This window comes from Myotis nattereri (assembly GCF_964212035.1).
Source record: "Myotis nattereri genome assembly, chromosome: 11".
In the NCBI taxonomy this organism is placed as follows: Eukaryota; Metazoa; Chordata; class Mammalia; order Chiroptera; family Vespertilionidae; genus Myotis; species Myotis nattereri.
This window is the reverse complement of record NC_138086.1, coordinates 21,159,337-21,182,267: the sequence shown is the minus strand read 5'-3', so window position 1 is coordinate 21,182,267 and position 22,931 is coordinate 21,159,337. Positions and strand designations below refer to the sequence as shown.

General features: G+C 47.8%; 1 protein-coding gene across 2 annotated transcripts; it reads right to left on the bottom strand.

Annotated features, from left to right (window-relative positions):
* Window positions 1–1,201: 1,201 nt before the first annotated feature.
* On the bottom strand, window positions 1,202–19,690 carry TSPAN33 (tetraspanin 33; the record flags this gene model as incomplete). Of its 2 annotated transcripts, none has more annotated exons than XM_081102789.1 (8): window positions 1,202–2,299; window positions 2,510–2,671; window positions 3,059–3,187; window positions 4,631–4,726; window positions 5,733–5,807; window positions 6,095–6,222; window positions 6,881–6,938; window positions 19,537–19,690. In XM_081102789.1, 8 exons carry the CDS (start codon window positions 19,636–19,638, stop codon window positions 2,198–2,200), a joined length of 852 nt encoding a protein of 283 aa, XP_080958915.1. In that variant the 3' UTR covers window positions 1,202–2,197. The 2 variants fall into 2 exon arrangements, with proteins under 2 accessions (XP_080958915.1, XP_080958916.1); XM_081102790.1 differs by having other exon boundaries at window positions 6,095–6,219; window positions 19,537–19,638.
* Between the last annotated feature and the right edge of the window lie 3,241 nt (window positions 19,691–22,931).

Sequence of the window (22,931 nt, the reverse complement as noted above, 5' to 3'; positions counted from 1 at the left end):
TAAGAAAGCGTGCTTTTCAACTCCTCTCTCCCAGAAGAAAAGGCCCTTGCTTTTAATTTTTTATTTGTGATGATTTTGTTTTTTCTTTCCGTTCTGTTACTAGCTGGAACGAAATGTTGGCTGGGGCCCCAGGCGGCTGCTGGAAAGGCGCCCTCCCAGGAGCAGAAGGCTCGCTCAGGAGAGACGGGGGCGGGAGAGAACTCGCAACTCTGCCTCCCCCGCGCGGCAGGGATTCTCTCGGGTCTTTCCTGGCTCCCTAGTCGGAGCCCCCCGACTGCAGGGGCGGGCGAGGAGACGTCGGGGCACCCTCACCGCGCAATGGGGTCACGCAGCCCAGCCCCCGCTCCTCCGAGGGGGCTGAGCTGAAGAGCTGGTTCTGGGCGCCGCGGGGGCGAGGACCACCCACGATGGCCCCGCCCCGGCCCGCCCTCCGTCTCGCCCGCGGGCCTCCGCGCTCGCCGCCCTTGCACGCTCCTCTGGGCCCGAGGAAGCCCCGCTCACATGTTTTTCTGAGTCTCCTAAGCAAGATGGGCTGTGGCAGCGGTTCTCAACCTGTGGGTCGCGACCGCCAAGGGGTCGAACGACCCTTTCACAGGGGTCGCCTAAGACCATCCTGCATATCAGATATTTACATGACGATTCATAACAGTAGCAACATTACAGTTATGAAGTAGCAACGAAAATAATTTTATGGTCGGGTCACCACATGAGGAGCTGTATTTAAAGGGCCAGAAGGTTGAGAACCACTGGGCTGTGGTGACCGGCTCTTTCAGATAAAGATGCAAGAGGGGGCTGGAGGGCCAAGACTGGGCGTGAAGAGGTGGCCTTTGCCCTCCTCGCTCCTGTCTCACCCGGGGAGAGCGCTAGACCGCGGGATCCAGACATATCTTTACCTACCCCTACCCTAAAAGTTTTGGGTGGCAAATTTTAGTTCACTTTTAGTTTGGAAAAAAGAAAATTAACATTAGGTTTTGGGATACAATTAACGCATTTCAACATCAGAATTGGGACCTTTCGACCTAATTTAGAAGAAGCGGGTTGTGGGAGAAGGGGGCACATCTGATAGAGGGACGTGGGACCGAGGAGGTACAGCGGTATGTAGGGGAGACTCCAGTCCCCTCCTGGAGGGAGGGCCCACGCTGGGCCTGCTACCCTTCCCCTTCTAGTTGCCAGAATGGAAAATTCATGGAGTTCAGCTTAGCCCAGGTCAACAAACTTTTATTGCCATTTCTGGCTCCCCCTGCCCCAGCAAGATCCCTGCTTCTTACACTGTAGAAATACTGAGCTCTGGTGCAGGGGAATGGGAGCGGGGTGGGGGGGTGGGGGGGGGGGCGAGAGGGCGGGGGGTTACCTCCCCTCCTCAGTACACTGCCAAGCTTAAAGAACCCCACTCGCTGGAGAGGGAGGGCCACACTGGAAGAATTAAAAAGAAGGAATGGCTCAGTTCCACCTTTGCTGGCTGCAGAATATAGAGACCATGGTCCCGAACATTTTTCAAAGGGTGTCGGAGAGAGGGATGAATTTGGCTGCTGTTGTCCTTGCTGCCATGTTTCCATGGAAATGAGGGAGGGACAGGATGTACCTCACTCTGACTACCTGGGAGGATGGCAGGGCAGGCATTTAGTAAACATATTGCCTTCCATTGCTACCCAACACATACAACTGTCCCCAGCTGACCCCCAAGCTCACTGCCTGCTCCATTCCCTTCCCTTCTGGAGCCGGTATCATGCCAAATGGACTCCAGGCAGGGCTGCTGGGTCCACTCCTCAGCCAGGTCTTGCTGGCAACAGTTGGATTCCGAGTGTGTCCGTCAACCACAGTAGCAGCCTCAGTAGAGCGGTCAGTTATAGTGCCTCCATGAAAAGCAGCAGCTATACCCCATGACTCGGTGCAACTGCTGTTCCCAAACATCTCTGCCCAGACAAAACTTAAAAAAACATAAACCCAAATGGGTTAGGTTAGAAACAATACAAAATAACTTTTTAACAATGCTGAGGGCTAGAAAGGGGAGCGGAGGAGCATCTTCCCGAGACTTGAGCCACCTGTGCACCTGCCATCTGCCTGTCTGGAGTTTGCTTCTTCCCACCGGGCTGTTGCTGGGGGGAATCCAAATCTCCATTGAGCACTGAGCGCTGCACCCACTGCTGTTGGTGATGAGGCTTGCCTGCTGCCATAGTGAGGAGGTGCAGATGGACTCTCAGTACCATGGGTCAGCCCGGTGCTGTTGGTTGTAGAGCTGTAGCTTGATCTGATCTTTGATCTGATTCACAAGGATCTGGGACAGCAGGATTCCCACCAGCTGGCAGAGGCAAGAAGGATTGGGCCCTCAGCAATGAGCAATGCCCTTATTTTCCCTGCCTCAATCTTCCCAGTTCCGTCAGCACCATCTCATCCCCTGCTCCTCAGCAATGTCAGTGCCTGACACCCTAGCTGATCCCAGGGGCCCTCCCCCAAACAAAGGAGTCTTTGCAGAATTGTGGGAACCCACAAGTCTTGCAGGGTAAGTTACCTGGGGGATGGCCAGGCCCAGTGCCACACCACCAAGTAAGAAGAGATTGCTGTGTATCCAGTTGACCAATTTGTCAATACAGCCGTTGGTGTAGATGACTTTACTAGCTTCCAAGTACTCAAGGGCCTGCATTCCTTGGCCACACATGGTGTTGATCACTGCCTAGTGAGAAAGTAAAAGCTGAGTGGGACTCCCATTCCAATGACCTTTTCTTTCAGACCCCAGCTGATGGGCTTCCCACCCTTCTTAAAGTCCTAAATTGTTAGAGAATATAGGTGGAGGATGCTAGGTTATAAGTTGCTAAATGCAGGCTTCCCTTCCTCGGAGAGATCCAAGTCCAGTTCTCTTTGCTTCAGAGACTCACCCCTTCTGAACTCCCATGTGGGCTACATGAGTAAAAGGCTAACAAAGCCATCAGATTGGGGTGAAGAAAAACATCTGACAGCTGTCCAACAAAATTGGGAATGGGGATTCCCAATTGTGACTGCCCTAATCAGAAAGTAACTCAGATCACTGCCTGGGAGGAAATGAGGTGTGAAGTCTGCTTACCTGGCTGGGAGTAGGCAAGCAACAGGAGTAAGGCACAGAACAACGCTCACGGCTGGGGTTATCTTCTGAACAGTTGAAGTACATGTTCTGGGACCAGTCCTTGTAGGAAATCCCTCCACAGCAGCTGAACTGCAACGAAGCCCATCACAGAGGTTAAGAATCACCCACACTCACGATGAGGTGATCAGGAGAATTCTCAGAACAGCCAAAAGTCTATGGCAAGTTTCCACTTGTAAGGGCAGGTTGTGTTTAACACAACCTTGAAACATGAGCCCAAGTTTCTCAATGGCCTTCAGGGGAAGAAGTTTTACACTTGAAACTTGTTGTGGCCCCACCCCATAACAAAGAAACAGAATTTCCGGAGGACGAGGCCCAGAAATCAGGATTTGAAAAAGATTCCCAGGTGATTCTAATGTGCAGCCAAGGTTGAGAACCACTGCTTTAAACTATGAGTTTCTTGAGGGCAGTTTCTGGTTGTGAAGTCCTGAGTAGCACAGAGCCTGGCAAACGGAGGTGTTCAGAAATACTGACCGAAATAAAAGGCTCAGTGTTGCAAACATTTGTGTTAATGTAGAGGAAACGCAAGAGGAGGACCTGCAATATTGTGGGCCCATCATTACTCCATGAAAGCAAGTAGGACTAGGTCAGCGTCTATTATGCCAGGGGAAGGGGAACTCAACACTGGTCTCAGAAGCACTTTTATTTAAAATGTAGCTTTTAATTCATAGCAGTATTATTCACAAGAGCTAAAAGTTGGAACTCACTCAAGTGTGCATCAAAAGATGAATGGGTTATCAAAGTATGGCATATACATACAATGGAATATTGTTGAGCCTTAAAAAGGAAGGGAATTTTGACACATCCTACAATATGGGTGAATATTGAAGACATTATGCTAAGTGAAATAAGCCAGTCACAAAAGAACAAATACTGTGTGAGTCCACTTCTAATAGGTACTAGAGTTGTCAAATTCATAGAAACAAAAAGTAGAATGGTAGTTGCCAGAAACTGAGGGAGGAGGAAATGAGGAGTTATTGCTTAATGGATATAGAATTTCAGTTGGGGAAGATGAAAAAGTTCTGGAGGTAAATGGTGATGATGGTTGTACAATAATGTGACTGTACTTACAGCCACAGATCTGTACACTTAAAAAATGGTTAAAATTGTAAATTTTATGTTATGTATATTTTATCACAATCTTAAAAATTTAATTTCTGAATAAAAGTTAATATTAAAAAATCTTCCAAGTTCTTCATCCCCCCCATAAGCAACCACTTATAATAGTTTCTTACATATCCTTTCAGATTCCTTTTGCAAATATGAATACATGTTCTTTTCTCCCTCTTATTTTACACAAGTGGTAGATTACTATATATTCTGTTCTATGCCCTTAAAAATACTTTTAAAGCACCCTGCATGTATTTCTTTTTCCAACCCCCTTCCCAGAATCCATTACTCTGGCAGGTAATGAAGAAGCCCACAGGCCTGCAGGGTGAGGCCTCTCTTGGGAAGGCACTTTTGCTCACAGCTTCCCAGACCACTAGCTGCCCACCCCCACCGCTTAGCCCATACCTCCTTCTGGCCAAAATCAATGAGGTTCTGTAGGTCCAAGTCATCTCGGTAGTGTACAATGGCATTATTGATGATCTCACTCACTTTCCCTCGTGCCTGCCAGAGACAGAAGTAGGGAATAAGAACACAGAACTAAACCCTAACCTGCTCCCCCCTGCAGAAATAACAGTAGACAGCAGTCATCTTTGTTTAAGTTAGCCTTGACATCAGAACCAAGTCCTAGTGATGGAAGAGAGCCAGTTCTGAAGCCCATCCATCCCTGGGCCCTCAGGTACCAGTGGACCTTCAAGGAGCCACATTTCATGATAATCAAATATTTATCTACTTCTGAATACTATTACTACAAAATACTTGCTGACTGATGCAAAGCAGACAAACTTTTTTTTTTTTTTAGTAGAAAAAGGCTTACTGAGCTGAAGCACTGACCTCTAGTGGACATAAGAGAACTACATCTCTTTAGACTCAACACATCTACATTTATCATTTTAAGAGTTTACTAAGCCAGAAGGAATAGGACATTCTGAATGAATACAGTGGCTCTCAACTTCATAGTTTCTACCATGATCTCTTCCTTCTTGCTCCACTACTTTCCCCAAAATGTCCTATCCATAACCCTATACTGTCCTCTACAATCATTTGCCCTTTGGGAAAGGAATTTTGGTTCTTAATGAAAGGAACTACCGCTGAATGACAGATCACGTCCAGATATGGTGAGCACCGTTCAAAATCTTGTTTGCTTTCCTCCTTCCTTCCTACTGTTTATTCCAATAGACTTTTTTTTTTTTTACCAAAGAAGTAAAAAGCTTTTCATGTTGTCTGTGGTCCAGTCATTTGCAGTTAAAATTTGCAGATTATTTTGACTTTGTGTTCATAGAACTTACTTCCCTGTTAGCCTCTCAGATTGTCAGAGGGGAACACCTCACACTTTTAAAGTCCTCTTTAAATATGGTGACTTTAAAGGCTATTCATTCATCCCTAAGGAGAAACTTTCAAAGGCGATACTTCTCGGTGCTGTGGTTAATTAATCAGGCTAATCCCAGGCAGAAACTTTCCCTTCCTCTTCTGGTTCACACCTGAGAAGGCCCTCGGCTCCCAACACTACCTTGTCTGAGAAGACGAAGCCCAGGACCCCGGCAGCCAGCTGTAGCAGGAACACGATGGTGAGGCAGAGTGAGAACTGTGGGGAGTGGGCAGGAAAAGGCAACAGTCTGTTACCATGCTGGGCAGCAGCCCCTCCCAGGGCCAGGGGAAGTACCGAGGGACCACAGGGTACTTCTCCCAGATGACCCCCCACCCGGTAAAGGGGTCACCTGGGCTGAACTCTACAGTGAGGAGTGGACAGCACCGACCTCGGGGGTAGGATGGGACAGAGGACATCGAAAGGTTGTAGGAACGGCATTGGGAGGCTGAGAGGCACAGGGAGAAGGGGCCAAGGTCTTTCTGGTGGGGCCGCTGAGCACTCACCGTCTGCAGGAGGCAGATGTTCTCACGGAGGGATCCGATACAGCCGCAGAAGGTGAGCAGAAACATGAGGATGCCCACCACGATCAGCAGGATGGCTGGGTCCACAGCCAGGCAGGCCAAGGCTGCTTCTGGGAGAAGGGGCTGTTTCTCAGTCTGAGCTGGGTGCCGACTCAGGGTGGCTCCCAGGAATGGGCAGAGGTGTCCCCCCCCCCACAAATGTTCTCCTCCCCTAGTGGGGGGATGTCTAGTGCGGCTGGGTGAAGGTTATGGGGAGGCAGTGCTCCTCTCACAGGGGAGAACAAAAAGGGCCAGCAGGGTTTGTGGCATTTGAGTTGAGGAACTAAGAAAGTAAGAGCCTTCATTCCTTGGCTCAAGAAAGGAGGGACCACTTTTGCTCCAGAAAAGAATTAGAATGGCATTAGGCTTGCCAGCTTTGCTGATGGTTTCCTGGGGATTTTGTGCACTGGAATAGGAATTGAGGTTGAGTTACTCCAGGACAGAGTGAGGGAGGGGCTGAAGCCTCTGATTACTTTGTTCCCAGAGGCCTACCTTCTTTCCTAGACATTTCCTAAGCCTAAATGGCAGGTATATTTGCAAGGTTCATGGGAGCTCTGGGAAATCCAGGTGAACTGACATGAGAATACGCTGCCAAGATTTGGCTACAGGGTGGCTGCCCCATTTAGCCCCATAGCTTACATGGGAAGGGCTGGTACAGGGCCGAAGGAGACAGAGGAGGAAGAGGCCTGGCAAGAGTCGTAGGGAGACAGAGGGGGACCTATAGCTCACCTGCGTGCTTCATCAGCCGAGCATAGACTCCTATGGCCACCATCACCATGGAAATCACCTGTGGAGACAAGGGACCAGCCGGACCCTGAGATTTTGGAAACCAGAGGCCTCACCACCATTGGGTAACCTTAAAGGAGAGTGGGAGGACTTTCCCACGACACAGAGATAAGCAGCCTTCTCCTCCCCAGGGATACAGTTGATAGCATCTGTCAGCGCTTTATCTCCATGAAAAGCTTTTACCAAGATTATCCCATTCCATCCTCACAACACCGTTATCTTGGGAGGCAGCTGTTATCCCCATTGTACAGATGAGGAAATCACAGCTTACAAGGTTAAGAACAATGGCTAAGAACTTGGGCTTCAGAATGACTCAGACCTGGGTCCATGCTGGACAAATCTTGAGCCTCAGTTTCTGTATCTAAAGGTGGGAATTAAAACAACTACATTAAAAAAAAAAGTAGATGAAAATTAAATAAGATAATGTGTGGAAAGTATGCATCACAATGCCTGACAATAAACGATCTATCATTACTGTTAACTAAGTTGCCCTGGGTCACACAGAAGCGCCATGAAGTTCTGGATTCTAACGCAGCTACATCAAAGGGCAGGTCTTAAAGTCAAAGCAGGACAAACAGATGCATACTCCCAGGTCTCCAACTCTCTTGAAGGTCAATATGATGTCAAATTCAAGAATTACAGTGCATACCAAAGTGAAAGAATGCATGCATGAATGTGTGGGTGTAAGAACAGCAGAACTCCCTTGGCAAAGGAACCTTTATCTTTATAAACCCTGATTACAGTGTGGAGGGATGGAGGATGGAGGCCTTTCAAACTACCTGACTGCCCATCAGAGACTACCAGGGGTCCTCAAAGGGGTCTTTCTGCCACCCCCCAAGGCCTCCAGGCGTCCAGGGCTCCCCAGTTTGCACATCCCTAGGCCACCTTTTCTTTGTCCCCAGGCTGGTGGTGCTAAGCAGCTGGCTGTCACCATGGCAATAGCTGGGGCCATGCTCTGGCTGGAGAGAGTTCTCAGAACAGGGTCTTGACCAACTCAGTGGGGGATATGGCTGGCTAGACTCCACTGTCCTGCAAGATGGAGATCAGCTGCAAAGAGTATCTTGGGGCTTTCATGGGAGAAGGGAATTGGACCCCGATAGCAAGTAACAGGGTCAGACTAATCCCTCCATAGAAAGACATTATTTTCCTCAGGGGCCTCTGCCATCTGGTGTATTGGAAGTAAATGGAAGACCCTTATCCAAAACCATGTCTTCCAGGACCCTTCTCTGCCTAGATATACAGCCCCCTCTCCTTACCCCTCAACCGTTTGACACTGTCTCTGACTTCGGGCCAGATATGCTATCATCTGGCCCTCACACACTTTGTCCAGGGAGTGGTTTGTAGAGCGGAGGGTGGGGCTGGAGGTGCCAACTGGCTTCTTGTCCTAAGCACAACCAGGCTCAGGGAGCAATAGGGTGAGTGGGCGGGAAGAAAACCACACGACAGAGATGCAGTCATCCTCCAGGCCCAGAGGCACAGCCCTTTGCCAGAGCGATGGAGCATCTCTGCCTGCTCTTTAAAACACCACAGGCAATTACACTTCTGAATATCACTTTACTGGATCGTTTAAAAATACGTATCTGCTCTTTATTTCTGTTGCTTTTAGGTGCCTCACTGTTTTTTCACATGTTCAATCTTCACAAGAGTGTACAACTTTCCACAAAGATGATCTCTAATTAAATCCTAACACGCTGAAACAATAAAGGGAAAGTAAAGAGCCGCCATGTATCACAGGGTGGTTTAATTCCAGGCATGGGCCTGTAGCTATAGCAGTAGTTCTGCCTCTATTTGTGGTAAATAGACTAGTGTCCCCCGCCAAAGATGTCCTGTACTAATTCCCAGAACCTGTGCATGTTACCTTATGAGACAAGAGGGGCTTTGCAAATGTGACTCAGTTAAGGCTCTTGAGATGGGGAGATTATCCAGTTGGGCCCAATATTACCAACAAGGGACCTTAAAGAGGGAGGTAAGAGGGTCAGTGTCAGAGGAGATATGTGTGACAGTGGAAACAGAGGTTGGAGTGATGGGGTGCCACGAACCAAGGAAATGGATTCTCCTGTAGAGCCTCCAGAAAAAAACACACACATCCCTGCCAGCACCTTGATTTTAGGCCAGCGAGAGCTTCTTTGGACTTCTGAGCTCCAGAACTGTAAGAAGATTAAGAACTGTGTTGTATGTTTGTGGTAATTTTTTACAGCAGCAATAGGAAAACAAATACACTCTCCAAATCCAATTCATCAGGTGTTATGTACAAGGTACTCTGAGGACTGCAAAGACAAGTTAAGATGTGGTCCTTACCCTTAAGGAGATACATGTGTTATCTGGGAGAGGGGCAAGAGCCTCTATAGCAGCGGTTCTCAACCTGTGTGCCTCGAACAATGAAAATACATCCTGCATATCAGATATTTACATTACGATGCATAACGGTAGCAAAATTACTGTTATGAAGTAGCAATGAAAATAATTTTATGGTTGGGTGTCACCACAACATGAGGAACTGTATTAAAGGGTCACGGCATTAGGAAGGTTGAGAACCACAGCTCTATAGCCTGAAGCAGTGCTTCTCAACCTTGGCCACCATTAGAATAGGGTGGGGGAAGGAGAACTTTAAAATTCCTGATGCTTAGGCTATACCCCAAAACAAGTATATCTGAATCTCTGGCACTGGAACTTGGGCAACAGTAGTTCTGATTGTATTCCAGGTGATTCCAATGTGTGGCCGAGTTTGAGAACCACAGCCTAAAACACACCCTGCCAGGGATCTAGAGCAGCAGCCGCAGGCTATATTACAATCCAGATTAAGACTTTAATATTATCATTAATATTTCATATGATTATGAATAATACCACTTATGCTGGTGCTCACTAGCTAACTCTAAAATTCTGCATTTCGGTCACTGATCTGCCTCTTTCTCCTGGAGTCACAAGTTGCCCTTTCACACGTCTATTCCTGCCCACATCTCTCACCTTGAAGTCTTTAAAGTTCCTGCCATTCCAAAATAGTGCTGTTATTGTTAATAGCAGAGCATTTAAAAACTGAATGGAACCTTAGAAATGAGCTCTGCCACTCATCTCTTTTTATAGATGAGGCAGAAAGAGCAAAGTGATACTTGACCAAGTGCACATAGGTGCAGTGGTAACATCTGGACTAAATCCAATTTCCATCTCAGTTTGGTTCTTTCTACCATATCAGTCTTTGCCACAAAACCCTTATAACACCCCGCAATATCACCAATGGCCTCCTTTCATGATAAGGATGGAGATAAAGACACTTCTCATCTTAGGACAGCTTTTCATACTCTGGCTAGAATAAAACCTCGTTGGAAACTTTAAAAAACCAGACATAGTTTTTAAAATAGCTGAGTCCAGCAAAAGGCATGTTCCTGAAGAGTTGTCGATCAAATTATGTAAACTAATTTGCATGCACCAGTACCTTTATCCATATGTGGGGTGAGTAATCAACTAAAAATGAAAATAGCCATCCCCTGGGCTCCTCGTAAAGTGGCTGATTCTAGAACTGGGGCAGGAAATATACACGATAAGCCTGGCGTTTCTTCTAATACCAGAAAATAAGGAAATGCTCAAAAACAAGCAAAAACAAAACCACACATTGATGTGGGTATGACAGAGGAACATCAAAATAAAGAAGTATGGAATTACTACCTCAAATATAAAATAAATGCCCATGAGTTCATGCTGATATAAATGACTTAATAAATCAATAAATGGGGGAGAAAAGACAAATCTCCCATGCAGGAGAATTCCAAATAATTTATGTAGATACTGTTCTCTCAAGGAGGTGGAGTGTAACTCGACACTCCTGAGTGTGGGCTGCACATAGTAACTTCCTTCCAAAGAGTACAGTGTGGAAAAGGGGCGGGGTGGGGGCTAACTTTACAGTGGAGAAACCTGACAAACATACCTCCGCCAAATGATCAAGGTCAACATCAACGAGAAAAATCACTGGTGTCTGATATGCTGTGATGGAAATGGCACTGCCCCTCTGTGGTCTACCTCCCCAAGCCCCATAACTCCAACATAATCAGAGAAAGACATCAGGCAAGTGCCAATAGAGCAGTGGTTCTCAACCTGTGGGTCACGACCCCTTTGGCGGTCGAACGACCCTTTCACAGGGGTCGCCTAAGACCATCCTGCATATCAGATATTTACATTACGATTCATAACAGTAGCAACATTACAGTTATGAAGTAGCAACGAAAATAATTTTATGGTTGGGTCACAACATGAGGAACTGTATTTAAAGGATCAGAAGGTTGAGAACCACTGCAATAGAGGGATATTGCTGCAAATCCTACAAAATATCTAACCAGTATTCCTCAGAACTGTCAAAGTCATCAAAACCAAGGAAAATCTGAAAAACTGTAACAGCCAGGAAAAACCTAAGGAGACATGACAACTAAATGAAATTGGTTTTATCCTAGATGGCATTAAGTAAAGACTAAGGAAATCTGAATAAAGTATGGACCTTAACAATAACGATAATGCCATTAATTCTAACAAATATATCATACTTGTGTAAGATGTTGATAATAAGAGATACTGGATGTGGGGTATATGGGAATTCTGTACTACGTCTCAATTTTCCTAAACTAAAACTTATAAAAAAAATAAAATATATTTTAAAAATAGCCACCCCCATTTATTAGTTTTGTAAATCCTCATTTTTTATATCAGATTTTCTTAAGCTGGATTCTCTTGCATGCAATCACCAAAGCGTAAAGCAGCGGATCTTAACACTGTTCAGGTGACAGCGCGCTGGGAAGCTACAGTGCTCTGTCGGCTTAGCCTGTGCAATTTTGATACGTTAAATTTTTTCTTAAGTGTTAGTATGCTATTACTGTTATCTAATTTACAGTCCCTATTAACGTTTCCCATTTATCCTGATAATGTCCTTTTAACTATTTTCTTCTTTTTTCAGAACCAGGAGCCAATCAAGGATCGTGCATTTAGTGATCAAGTCCCCTTTACTCTGGAACAGTTTTGCACCTTTCCCCCTTTACTTTGTTTTAAAGATACTGACTCTTTTAAAAGTTGTGGTAAAATACATATACCACAAAAATGAACCATTTTCAAGTGTACAGTTCAGTGGTCTTACGTACATTCACATTTCTGTTCAATCATCACCACTATCATTGGCTAGTACTAGCTGGTAGATAAGCAGCCACAGGTACCAATGTTCATGGTAGAAAAAAAAATTATCTCCATTATCTTGCCTCCCTCACCCCTTCCCCAACAAATTGAGAAAAGATGGCCACAATTTGATGTTTGTGAGAAACAACCTTACTCCAGCCCCCAGGACACTACTTCAGGGCCATCAGTGCTGGGAGAGGAAGGGTTATAGGGGCCTCAAGTTAAGGTCCTGAACAAGAGTTCTGGCTCTCGTGCTCAAATGCCAAAATCACACACAGATTAGCTTTTGGAGTCCATTTCCATCTTAAGACTAAGGTGGTGTGTCAGGCCTTAAACCATGAACCTATAAAAAGTCCTCAGAGATAACAGAAGTTATATACATATAACTTCTCTGTAAACTACTATAATAATAAAAGCATAATATGCTAATTAGACCAGATGACCTCCCGGACGAGAAGCCGGGGCTGCAGCCACGGGATCTAGGCTGCTGCTGTGGCTACAGGGGTGGGATCCACGCAGCCACTGCAGCTGCGAAGGCCTACTCTTACACGAATTTCGTGCATCGGGCCTCTAGTAACATATTAAGACATCATTAATTATCATCTCCCTCTGGCTAATAGCAGGGAGTTCAAGACTGAAAGAAGTCAGGCTCAATCTCCATCTACTTGTCAGAGAAGCACACATCCTAGCTCTTCAAGTTCACCCTCAACAGGTGACCTCTAGGAGCTGTTTCTTTCTTTAAAAATTGATTTCAGAGAGGAAGGGAGAGGGAGAGAGAGATGGAAACATCAATCATTGATCAGCTGCCTTCTACTAGTACACACCCTGCACTGGGGATCAAGCCTGCAACCTGGGTATGTGCCATGACAGGGAATTGACTCAAGACCTCTTGGTTCATAGCTCAACACGCAACCACTGAACCATACTGGCCAGCCGGGCTCTAGGAGCTATTTTTAACACAATAGTAATTAATTGACCAGACATTGGTGTAAACACTTTATATCACTATTTCATTGCATTTTGACCACAACCCCAAGAGGGTGTTAGTATCTCCATTTTATAGAACTGATGCTGGGAGAATTCAAGTAACTTTCCCTGGTTCAAACACTTTATATCACTATTTCATTGCATTTTGACCACAACCCCAAGAGGGTGTTAGTATCTCCATTTTATAGAACTGATGCTGGGAGAATTCAAGTAACTTTCCCTTGTTCACTCAGTTAGTGAGTGGCTGAAGTGGGTCTGGAACCTAGGTCCTTATGGCTGCCTTCCTCTTTCTGCCTCACAGCAAACTCAGGACCAGTGCAATCGCCTTGGGACATATGAAGTGGGAAGAAGCTGCCTACAGTTCTTCTGGGGGAGCAGCTGGTAATCTCCAAACTGGGTAGGGCTCAGGCAAGGGGAAGGAAGATAGCACCAGGAAGTGATGGTGCCAGCAGGGGAAGTCCCTGGAACAGTGCCCCAAAAGGAGAAGGCACAGCATCACCATCCAGGGCCCACCACGGGGAGAGAAAGCCCTGTCTTCCACATTCTAAAGTCTGGTCTGTGTGAAGTGGGTGGATCTGTCTCAGGGTCCTCTCCTCCTCCTTGAAATGTCTTCCCCTCTTCTTTTGAGGGTGATGGTGGAGGACAGCTGATATTAGCATGATTCCCTTTGTAGGAATCAAAATCCTGTCCCTCCCCACAGGGATGTTGGGAGGGAAGTGTCTGCACTCCGGTTTCTTAGTCCTTTCTGTTCTTATTTTGGATGATGTCAAGGAAATCACAGCCTGCTAGAGCTAAAGCTGGGCCCAGGATCTGCACACACTGGTCCTTCTGTGGCCAACCCAGCACTGTTGTTCCTGAGCTTCTGAGTTGGCAAGTCTCTGTGTGAAAATGGCTTTTGGCTTTCTGAATTGGGGCTCTTTCCTCTCCAATGTCTAGGGCCAACCCTTTAGCTTACTTAGGCCATGACTGGTTTTGGTATCTCAAGTTTACAAGTGCATAAGGGAAGCCCACAAGGGCTCACAGTAGTCTAGATACTCAAACTCGTGGCCCTGGAGTGACCAGCCTGATGCATGGCCTGCTATTGAGACCCTGAGAAGTGCTATATGTTTTATTTTTTTCAAAGACTGCTCGAAGTTTATGATTTTCTACTTCTTAGAAGGCAAAGAGAGCTATTAGGGTAGTTACGAAGGTATGCATGTGACTTGACAGCAAAGGGTGTGGTTCTTGTCTTCTTTTGGGGTGGTTTTTAAAAAATATTTATTGGGGTGATACTGGTTAATAAAATTATATAGGTTTCAGGTATGTAATTCTATAATACAGCATATGTACATTATCTTGTGTGTTTACCACCCAAAGTCAAGTCTTCTTCCATCACCATTTATCCCTTCTTTGCCCTCTTATACCTCCTCCCACCCACCCCCCCCTTCCCTCTGGTAATCACTATACTGTTGTCTGTGTCTATGAGGCTTTATTATTTTATTTTTTGCTTTTTATTTTTTATTTTTTTAAAAAAAAATATATTTTATTGATTTTTTACAGAGAGGAAGGGAGAGAGATAGAGAGTTAGAAACATCGATGAGAGAGAAACATCGATCAGCTGCCTCCTGCACATCTCCTACTGGGGATGTGCCCGCAACCCAGGTACATGCCCTTGACCGGAATCGAACCTGGGACCTTTCAGTCCGCAGGCCGACGCTCTATCCACTGAGCCAAAATAAAAAGAATGTGACTACTCCACTTATTGCAGCCTGCTTAATCTATGGAGAAGGGAGGGAGATGGGCTCTACTTCCTAGTGTACTTAGGTGTGTGTGTGTGTGTGTGTGCGCGTGTGCGTATTGGTGGCGGGAAGGGGCTCCTGCCATTCAGGAGGGTTTTTTGCCAGGCTTGATGCCTGGTCACTTCCTCATGGCTTCTGAGTCAGATTATAACAGATGGTGCTGCAGATGTGTGGGGCATTCTGAGTGCCCTGGAGACTCCAATACTGTGGTCCTGGACAAGAAAGTGAATTCCTCGAAGAAAATACTTCACCAGAGGCCTTAATCAGCCTAGGGAGGACCTGAATGGGGGTCCACGTGTGCTGTATTGTAAGTAAAAAAAATCCGGCTGCTACAGGTTGTAATTATACCTGGCCCTGAGGGAGAGGATGGCTGTCATTTTTTCAGACCAGGCTTGAGAAGGCCACAGGACCCCCTGCAAAGGAGAACGCAGTTGGATAACCCCTAGCAGGAATGCTCAAGGACTTAAAGTTGTGATGCATATTGATAGACTAATGTCCATGAGAGAGGAAGGAAGGGCATGTCCACCCTGTAGGGTCTGCTCTCTCATTTGCTATCCAGTAAACATTCAATAAATACCCACTCTTTGCCAAACACAGCTGGGCACTGGGAATACAGAACTTAATCTACCCTCAGGGGCCTGAAGTCTAGAGGAGACATAAATAATGCCTAATTGCAGCAGAGATAAGGGGCCTGACAATCAAAGTATGTATAAGGTGCCGTGGGAGCCCTGAGGCATGGACACCAAGGAAGTCTGGGCTGAGGCACGGGCTGGAGGTCTGAGCTTCTGGATTCTGCCTGACTCAGAAGCCACCCCAACTGTTGCCCCAAGTGGGAAAAGGACCAACAAGGAAGAAGGTGGCTGCTGTGGGCAGTGCTGATAATGTTCCTGCCAACGTGTGCCCAAGGCTGATAAGGCATGTACCACCCCCTGTCTCCCCTCTGCACAGGGCTGTCCCTGTGTTGGTGAGGACAGGCAGCTGTTCCTTTTTGTTGTTGTTGTTAATCCTCACCTGAATATATTTTTCCATTGATTTTTAGAGAGAGTGGAAGGGAGAAAGAGAGTAAGTGGGGGTGGGGGAGGGGGGGACAGAGATCAATTGGTTGCCTCCTACACACATCCTGACTGGTCCCGGGAATCGAACCTGCAACCCAGGTACATGCCCTTGCCCGGGAATCGAACCCGCAACTCTTTGGTGCGTGGGCTTACACTCTAACCACTGAGTAACACTGGCCAGGGCAAGGTAACTATTTCTTTAAATATATTTTTATTGATTTCAGAGAGGAAGGAAGAGGGAGAGACAGAAACATCCATAATGAGAGAGAATCATGGCTCAGCTGCCTCCTGCAAGTTCCCCACTGGGGATCGAGCCCACAACCCAGGCATGTGCCCTTGACCGGAATCGAACCTGGGACCTTTCAGTTTGCAGGCCGACGCTCTATCCGCTGAGCCAAACCAGCTAGGGCATGGGTGACTATTTTTTTGACTGAAAGATTTAAATAAAACTTTTGGCATCTTGGGACAACTACTCCAAGCCATGGGATCCCATGGATTCTGGGGAGAAAATCAGAACTCCCAGGCAAAAGGGAAAGTGAGGTTTAAAATGGAAAGAGGAGCAATTGGTCCCGGTCCCAAAGGAGCTTTCTGAGTCAGGCTCCAAAGCCCCCCAGGCTCAGGGCTCCTAGAGCAGCAGCAGAGGTAACCGCTGCCGCCTCTGCATCACTGAGCATGAGCGCAGATGACGCTGGCTACCTTCCCAATGTATTCCAGGCAGAGACACAAACATCATCCATACTCAGCTCCCAGAACACTCTGCCTGGACAAAGGGTGGGTGGACAGACCCAACCATGGGTGCCTCCTGGACAGAAGAAGGGAATTTGATTAGGATGATGGAAGTCTGCAACGAAGAAAACCCAGTAACCAGTCCCTGGAGGGGGGATGGGAAGAAAGATGACCCTGATCTGCAGAAGCAGCGCCTCATCCCCAGCTGCACTTGTGCGGAATGAAGCTCTGCAGCGCTGGGCCTGGGGGCGAACTGATACTCAGGAATACCCAAAAAGTGCTGTCCCTGGGAAGGTCAATGTCCCAGGGACACCAGGACACAGGAGAGATGTATCCTTAGATCCAGCCCCAAATCTTGAAGAACTAAAACAGTCCCCAAAGTGATGCATTCATCTTTAAATAGTTCAGAGAAGCAGAAAAATGTTCCCTTTTAGAGTACAAAGATTGACAGAGAGACAGATATACTGGCTTCGGGTCACACAGTAAGTTGGTGCCAGAAAGAAACTCATCCTTCGCTGTGCTATTTCCAGAGCCTTTGACTTTGGTGAGTCTAAAGCAGAACCAAGAAGGGGCTCTTCTCTAACTTGGGGTTGCATCAGCTTGGTTAGCCCGGTCCTCTGACCTCGGATGAAGCATTTTTACCAAGGTAAATGGGTCTGTGGGGCCAAGCTCTCTCCCTGGCTGCAGCCTCCCCAAGTCATCTGTCTGGTAAAAGGGGGTGGAATGGAGTGGGGAAGTCCAAGAAAATGACCATGAACACAAGTGCAACAGATGCACCCAGCTGTTGTTGCCACTGGGGAGCACAGATAAGGGTGTGGTGCCAAGGGCTCCGAAGGAGATGCAGTCTTGGCTGATAGAGGAAGTCGGCCTGAGGCTCTGAGGTCCCGCGATGTTAGTGCTAGCACTGAGGATATAGTATGTCCTCCTTGAGGACAGCGTGCCATTGTCCTGGCAACACTCAGTGACAACGTAGGAGGGTTTTTCGGGACTTGCCCTTAGGTGGGGAGTTCCCTTTAGGACATCCCCAAGCCCTGGCAGAGGGGTGGTGAAATTTTCTCCTATTCTAATCTGCAGTTGAAGCAGAACCTGTCCTCGACCATGGGAACTTGGGTTGTCTGGTTAACGACTAATACTGCTAACACTCTAGTTCAGCCGTGGGCAAACTACGGCCCGGGGGCCGGATCCGGCCCATTTGAAATGAATAAAACTAAAAAAATAAAAGACCGTTCCCTTTTATGTAATGATGTTTACTTTGAATTTATATTAGTTCACACAAACACTCCATCCATGCTTTTGTTCCGGCCCTCCGGTCCAGTTTAAGAACCCATTGTGGCCCTCGAGTCAAAAAGTTTGCCCACCCCTGCTCTAGTTACAGTAGCAGCCATCTGGGCCAAGAACTTCCCCTAGAGGCACTGTGGTTGAGCAGAAAAGTTGCCAGATCAAGCCTACTTACTAACCAGCTGTTGGACCCTGGATAAAACAATGACCATCGCTGTGCTTTAGCTTTCTCATATATAAAATGCGAGTGCGGGACATGCTGTCTTTTAAACTGCCCCCCGCCCCCCACACACACACCCCAGTTCTAAAACTGAGAATTTGTCAAAAGCTCAAACTTCATTTTTCCCAGGACAATGGCTGAGTGTGAGCTGTCATCACCTCTCTCCAGGATTTCTCTCATTTGTCCCAACAGGCTCGCACTTATGTACTCTGTGTCTGTTCTTCACACCACAGCCCTTGTGAAACCTTTACAACTGGCTTAGATGCCTGATCTGCTCTCTCTCTCCTCAGAAACATATTGTAGACTCATAATTACTCCCTCCTGCAAGACTGAACTTTAGGTCTCAGGCAGAGAGAGGGGCAAGCATAATGGGTACCTAGAGCGGCAGCTCCCGTGTCGTTGGAGCTGGAAGAAGAAAGGGGGGTGGGGGTGAAGCTCCCTACACTCTCAGATCCAGAGGGGCCCAGGGACGCTCTGGACATGAAACAGGATTGAACGAGCATTTCATGATCTGGGCAGGCGGGATTCTCAGTTCCAGCAGAGTGTTCCTGCCTTCCTTGATCAAACTGGGTCTGATTTTATGGAGGAGACTAAGGCCTGCAGGGGTGAACATACTGCCCAGCCTAGGCAACAGTTCATGGCAGAGAGGGGATGAGAAGCCAGGGGAACCCCAGTCCTACGTTTTGCCACTCTTCCACCCCCAAGCAGAAGAGTCTGAAAATACCCCTGGCCTTCCAGCCCAACATCGAGTCCTATTTAAAGAAGCTGAGGACCGGCAGACCCCAGGGAATGGCCTCTGGTCCTGAGAAAGGGGGGCCAAGTTCGGGACAGTGCCGGGAAAGACACCACCCCTGGAGGCCATGCCTGTCCCTTCTCAGCCTCTGAGGACAGGGGGCACCAGAGGCCTGCAGAAGGAAGAGGTCGGAGCCCCTGAACCCATTCTCTCCGAGGTAAGGGGAAGGAAGGTCTGGGGTTTCCCTCTTTCTCTTTTTTTTTCTCTTTGCCAGCAGGGCCTCCCAGTCCCCAGGCCTGAAAGTCCCCCCGTCAGGAATGTACCAGTGGGTCTGCTTTGGTCCCACAGGAAAACCCGCTCCTCCCGCGCTCACCCACCTCTTTGGCCTGGCACAGACCCTCCTCCGATGCCCAGAGAACGCCCAGAAGTCTTGACTGAATCCCTTACATCCCCTCCACCCAACGCCCCCTCCAGACACAGCGACCCTGGGGTGTCCCTCCCCAGGATAAATCACCCCAAAGTGCCATCAGCCTAGAAAACTAGGCAGTGCCGCTCACCACGCTCCCTAGAACCCGGGATCCCAGGACGCCCCCTGCCCGGCCGCGGGCGGCGCACTCCCCCCTCCGGGGGTGTTCTGCAGCCCGGGTGCCCCCGCGACCCCTAAGACTCACCCAGAAGAGCATATTGAAGAAGAAGAGCAGGTATTTCACCAGCGGGCTGACGAAGGAGAAGTCCTCCCCGTAGGCGGCCGGCGCCCCGGGTCTGCGGGCCATGGTCCCCCCGCCGCCGCCCCCGGGGGCCTATCTCCCCGCGGCGGCCGGCCCACCTGCGCGCCCGGAGCCCGGGGGCATGAGCCGCGCCGCCGCCGGAGCCCGAGCCGCGGGGAGCGGCGCCGCGGCGGGAGGTGCCGAGCCCTGCGTCCGGGAGAAGCGCGGGCAGGCGAACGGCGCCACCACCGGAGCCGCCGGGAGTCGCGGCAGCAGCCGCGGGCAGCGTGAGCGCCGGAGACTCCGCGGCGGCCCGAGGACCAGTCCCGCCCGCTGGGCTCCCAGGAAACCGGACCCGCCCCCGGCCGCCCATTGGTGCGGCTGCCAAAGCCGGACTTCTCATTGGTGGGCCGCTTATGTCACTGAGGGTCCTGCCATCCCTCTCCTCCGAGAGGAGGGGGAGACACCTGTTCTGTGAGGGACAACTTGCTAAAGGGTCAGCGGTTCTGCGTCCTCCCCCGAGAGAGAAGGCATCCAGGCTGCAGCTGCTCAAGGGGGAAGGGATGGGAGGAGTGCACCCTCCATCACACACCCGCGTCCTCCATCCCGTTGCCGTGCACACACACAAACACACATACATTACAATCAACAAGTACGGGAACCCTGAGTTGAGCAATGCACCCAAGGCTGTGGGAATACAAGAGAGCAGAGAGCTAATCCAGGGGGTATGGCAATAAAATCAGGGCGATGAAACTAACCTGTAAATGACAATTGGAGTATATTTAAGAATAGCTGCCCTCCTGCGTAGTAACTACACATTTTAAATGCTTATTTCTAAGTCTCTATAACCCAATAGTGGACATTTGATAACATCACCAACGATTCTGCCTTCCAAATTCATTACTGTTTCAATCCCCACTCCCTGCTCCCTTAGAGTCTGGGTGTACACACAGGCACCATTTTTAACACGTAGATCTGACTCAGGCTGAGCGCAGGGTAGGTGGTGGACTCTGCTGGCTACCATAAGTAACAAACATGAATGCTGTAGACCGAATGTTTGGATCCTATCCCCCTTTACCCCCCTTTCGTATGTTGAAATCCTAACCTCCAAGGTGATGGCATTTGCAGATGGGGACTTTGGGAAGTGCTTAGGTCCTGAGAATGAAGCCCTCATGAATGGGATGAATGCCTTTATAAAGGAGACCCCAGAGAGCAGCCTCGCTCTTTTTCTCATGTGAAGACACAGCAAAAAGATAGCTGCTTATGAAGCAGGAAGTAGATTTTCATCAGACACTGAATCTATGGGTGCCTTGATCTTGGACGTAGCCTCAAGAGCTGTGAGAAATAAATTTCTATTGTTTATAAGCCATCCCATTTATGGTATTTTTGCATGGCAGCTCGAATGGACTGAGACAATGAGTGTGAGGGGGGGACCTGATTCCACCCTCATCAGCTGCATGTCCTGGGCAAGCTACTTAATCTCCCTGAGCCTCAGTTTCTTTAACGTTTAACGAACGGGGAGAGTCCTGGCCTAACCATGATGTGGGGATTAGGTGAGATAATGCATGCAAGTCACTTAGCACAGGTTGACACATCGAAGGGCTCACTAAATGCAAAACGTTGTTTTAACAGAGTTCAGAATCCAGTGGCAAAATATGGTAACTGCACAAATAACTCTAACACATTTGGTGGAGGGTTAGTGAAGATATCATGACAAGTAGAATTAGTTGGGGGGATAAGATTTAGAATAGCAGGGATGGAGGGGACATGTAATCCAAGTGGACAGAAGGGTGAACCAAAGCCTGGAGCCGAAAGTACACTGTGTTTAGAGTAGACCGGTTTGGCCGGAGCACAGGGCATGCTTATATAGCAGTGGAAGATAATGCCAACTGGTGTCAATACCAGTTGAATTGAGTTAAAGTAGTGCAAGGACTTGAATATCAGATTGGAGAGTTAGTGCCTAACCCATTTGGAAATCAGAGTTTTGAAGAAGGGTATGATGTAAGACCCGCTTTATTTTTCCAGTTAGAGAGGGAAAGAGGCTGTAGAGAGGAGGGTTTGTTAGGAGACCACTAGTATTAATAGTCTAGACATCAACAATTAGGATCTGATTTAGAGGTAATGGACAGAACTCACAGGAAAGGATAGCAGTGAAGTCACTGGGAAGATAGAATCTCTAGGGCGAGCCTATGGTGGGGGTAGGGGTAACAGGAGCACCAGGCGTGGGGGCTAAAGAAGTGAGTCAAGGCCAGGTTCTTAGGAGATTGTCCATTGAAAGGTTAGTTGACCACTTGAAGATCAGTTTTAGTATAAAGGGGGTGGGCAGAAGTCATTTTATAACTTAAGGCAGCCGTGGGCAAACTACGGCCCGCGGGCCGGATCTGGCCTGTTTGAAATGAATAAAACTAAAAAAAAAAGACCGTACCCTTTTATGTAATGATGTTTACTTTGAATTTATATTAGTTCACACAAACACTCCATCCATGCTTTTGTTCCGGCCCTCCGGTCCAGTTTAAGAACCCATTGTGGCCCTCGAGTCAAAAAGTTTGCCCACCCCTGGGTTAAGGGGTGAGTGGTAAACAAAGGGTGGGTACTCATTTTCAAATGTTAGGGTGGAGACAGAAAAAGACCAAGCTGTTGAATGTTTCAATTAGATGACATCTAAAGATGAGTTTCAGTACAGACAGGAAGAGGAAGGCAGGTCACAAGAGGTCAAGTAGGGGACAGGGGTGAAATGGAAGCTGTGGATGAAGACTGTGGACACCGGAATCCAGTTTGAAGGTTATAGGAGCTTTAAGCGTCCTTACAACAAAAGGAATGTTCTCTTTTAGCATACAGAAACCTGACAGGCTTGTAGGCAAAACAAGCCAGTAAAAAGGGATTGGGGTGGGAAATGGAGGGGACAAGGTTTTGGAGTAAATGGATAAGAGATGGGATCAGGAGTCAGTGGGATGACCACCGTGTTTATCATGTGGAAGTTGGGGATGGCGCCTGTCCGGAAGGAAGACGTGCAGCTGCAGAGCAAAGAATGAAGAAACGCGATGTACTGAGTTGGAACAATCTCCAAGACAAATTATTAAGTGAAAAGGGGAAAGTAAGGAACGGTGTATATAATACATTCTGGTTAAAAAAGAAAGATAAAAATAAGAAATGACATTTACATGTGTTTGCATCTACCTAAATAAACTCTGGAATGATCCAAAGAAAGGAGGTTGGTTACATACTAGAGTGGAGTGAGAAACGAGGAGAGAGACTTTTCACTCTGTGCCATTTCATTTTCTTCTGATTTTTTAAACAGGGAGTGAAATAACTATTCAAAGCATTAAATTAAAGAAAATTACATCCTTATTATGAAGTGC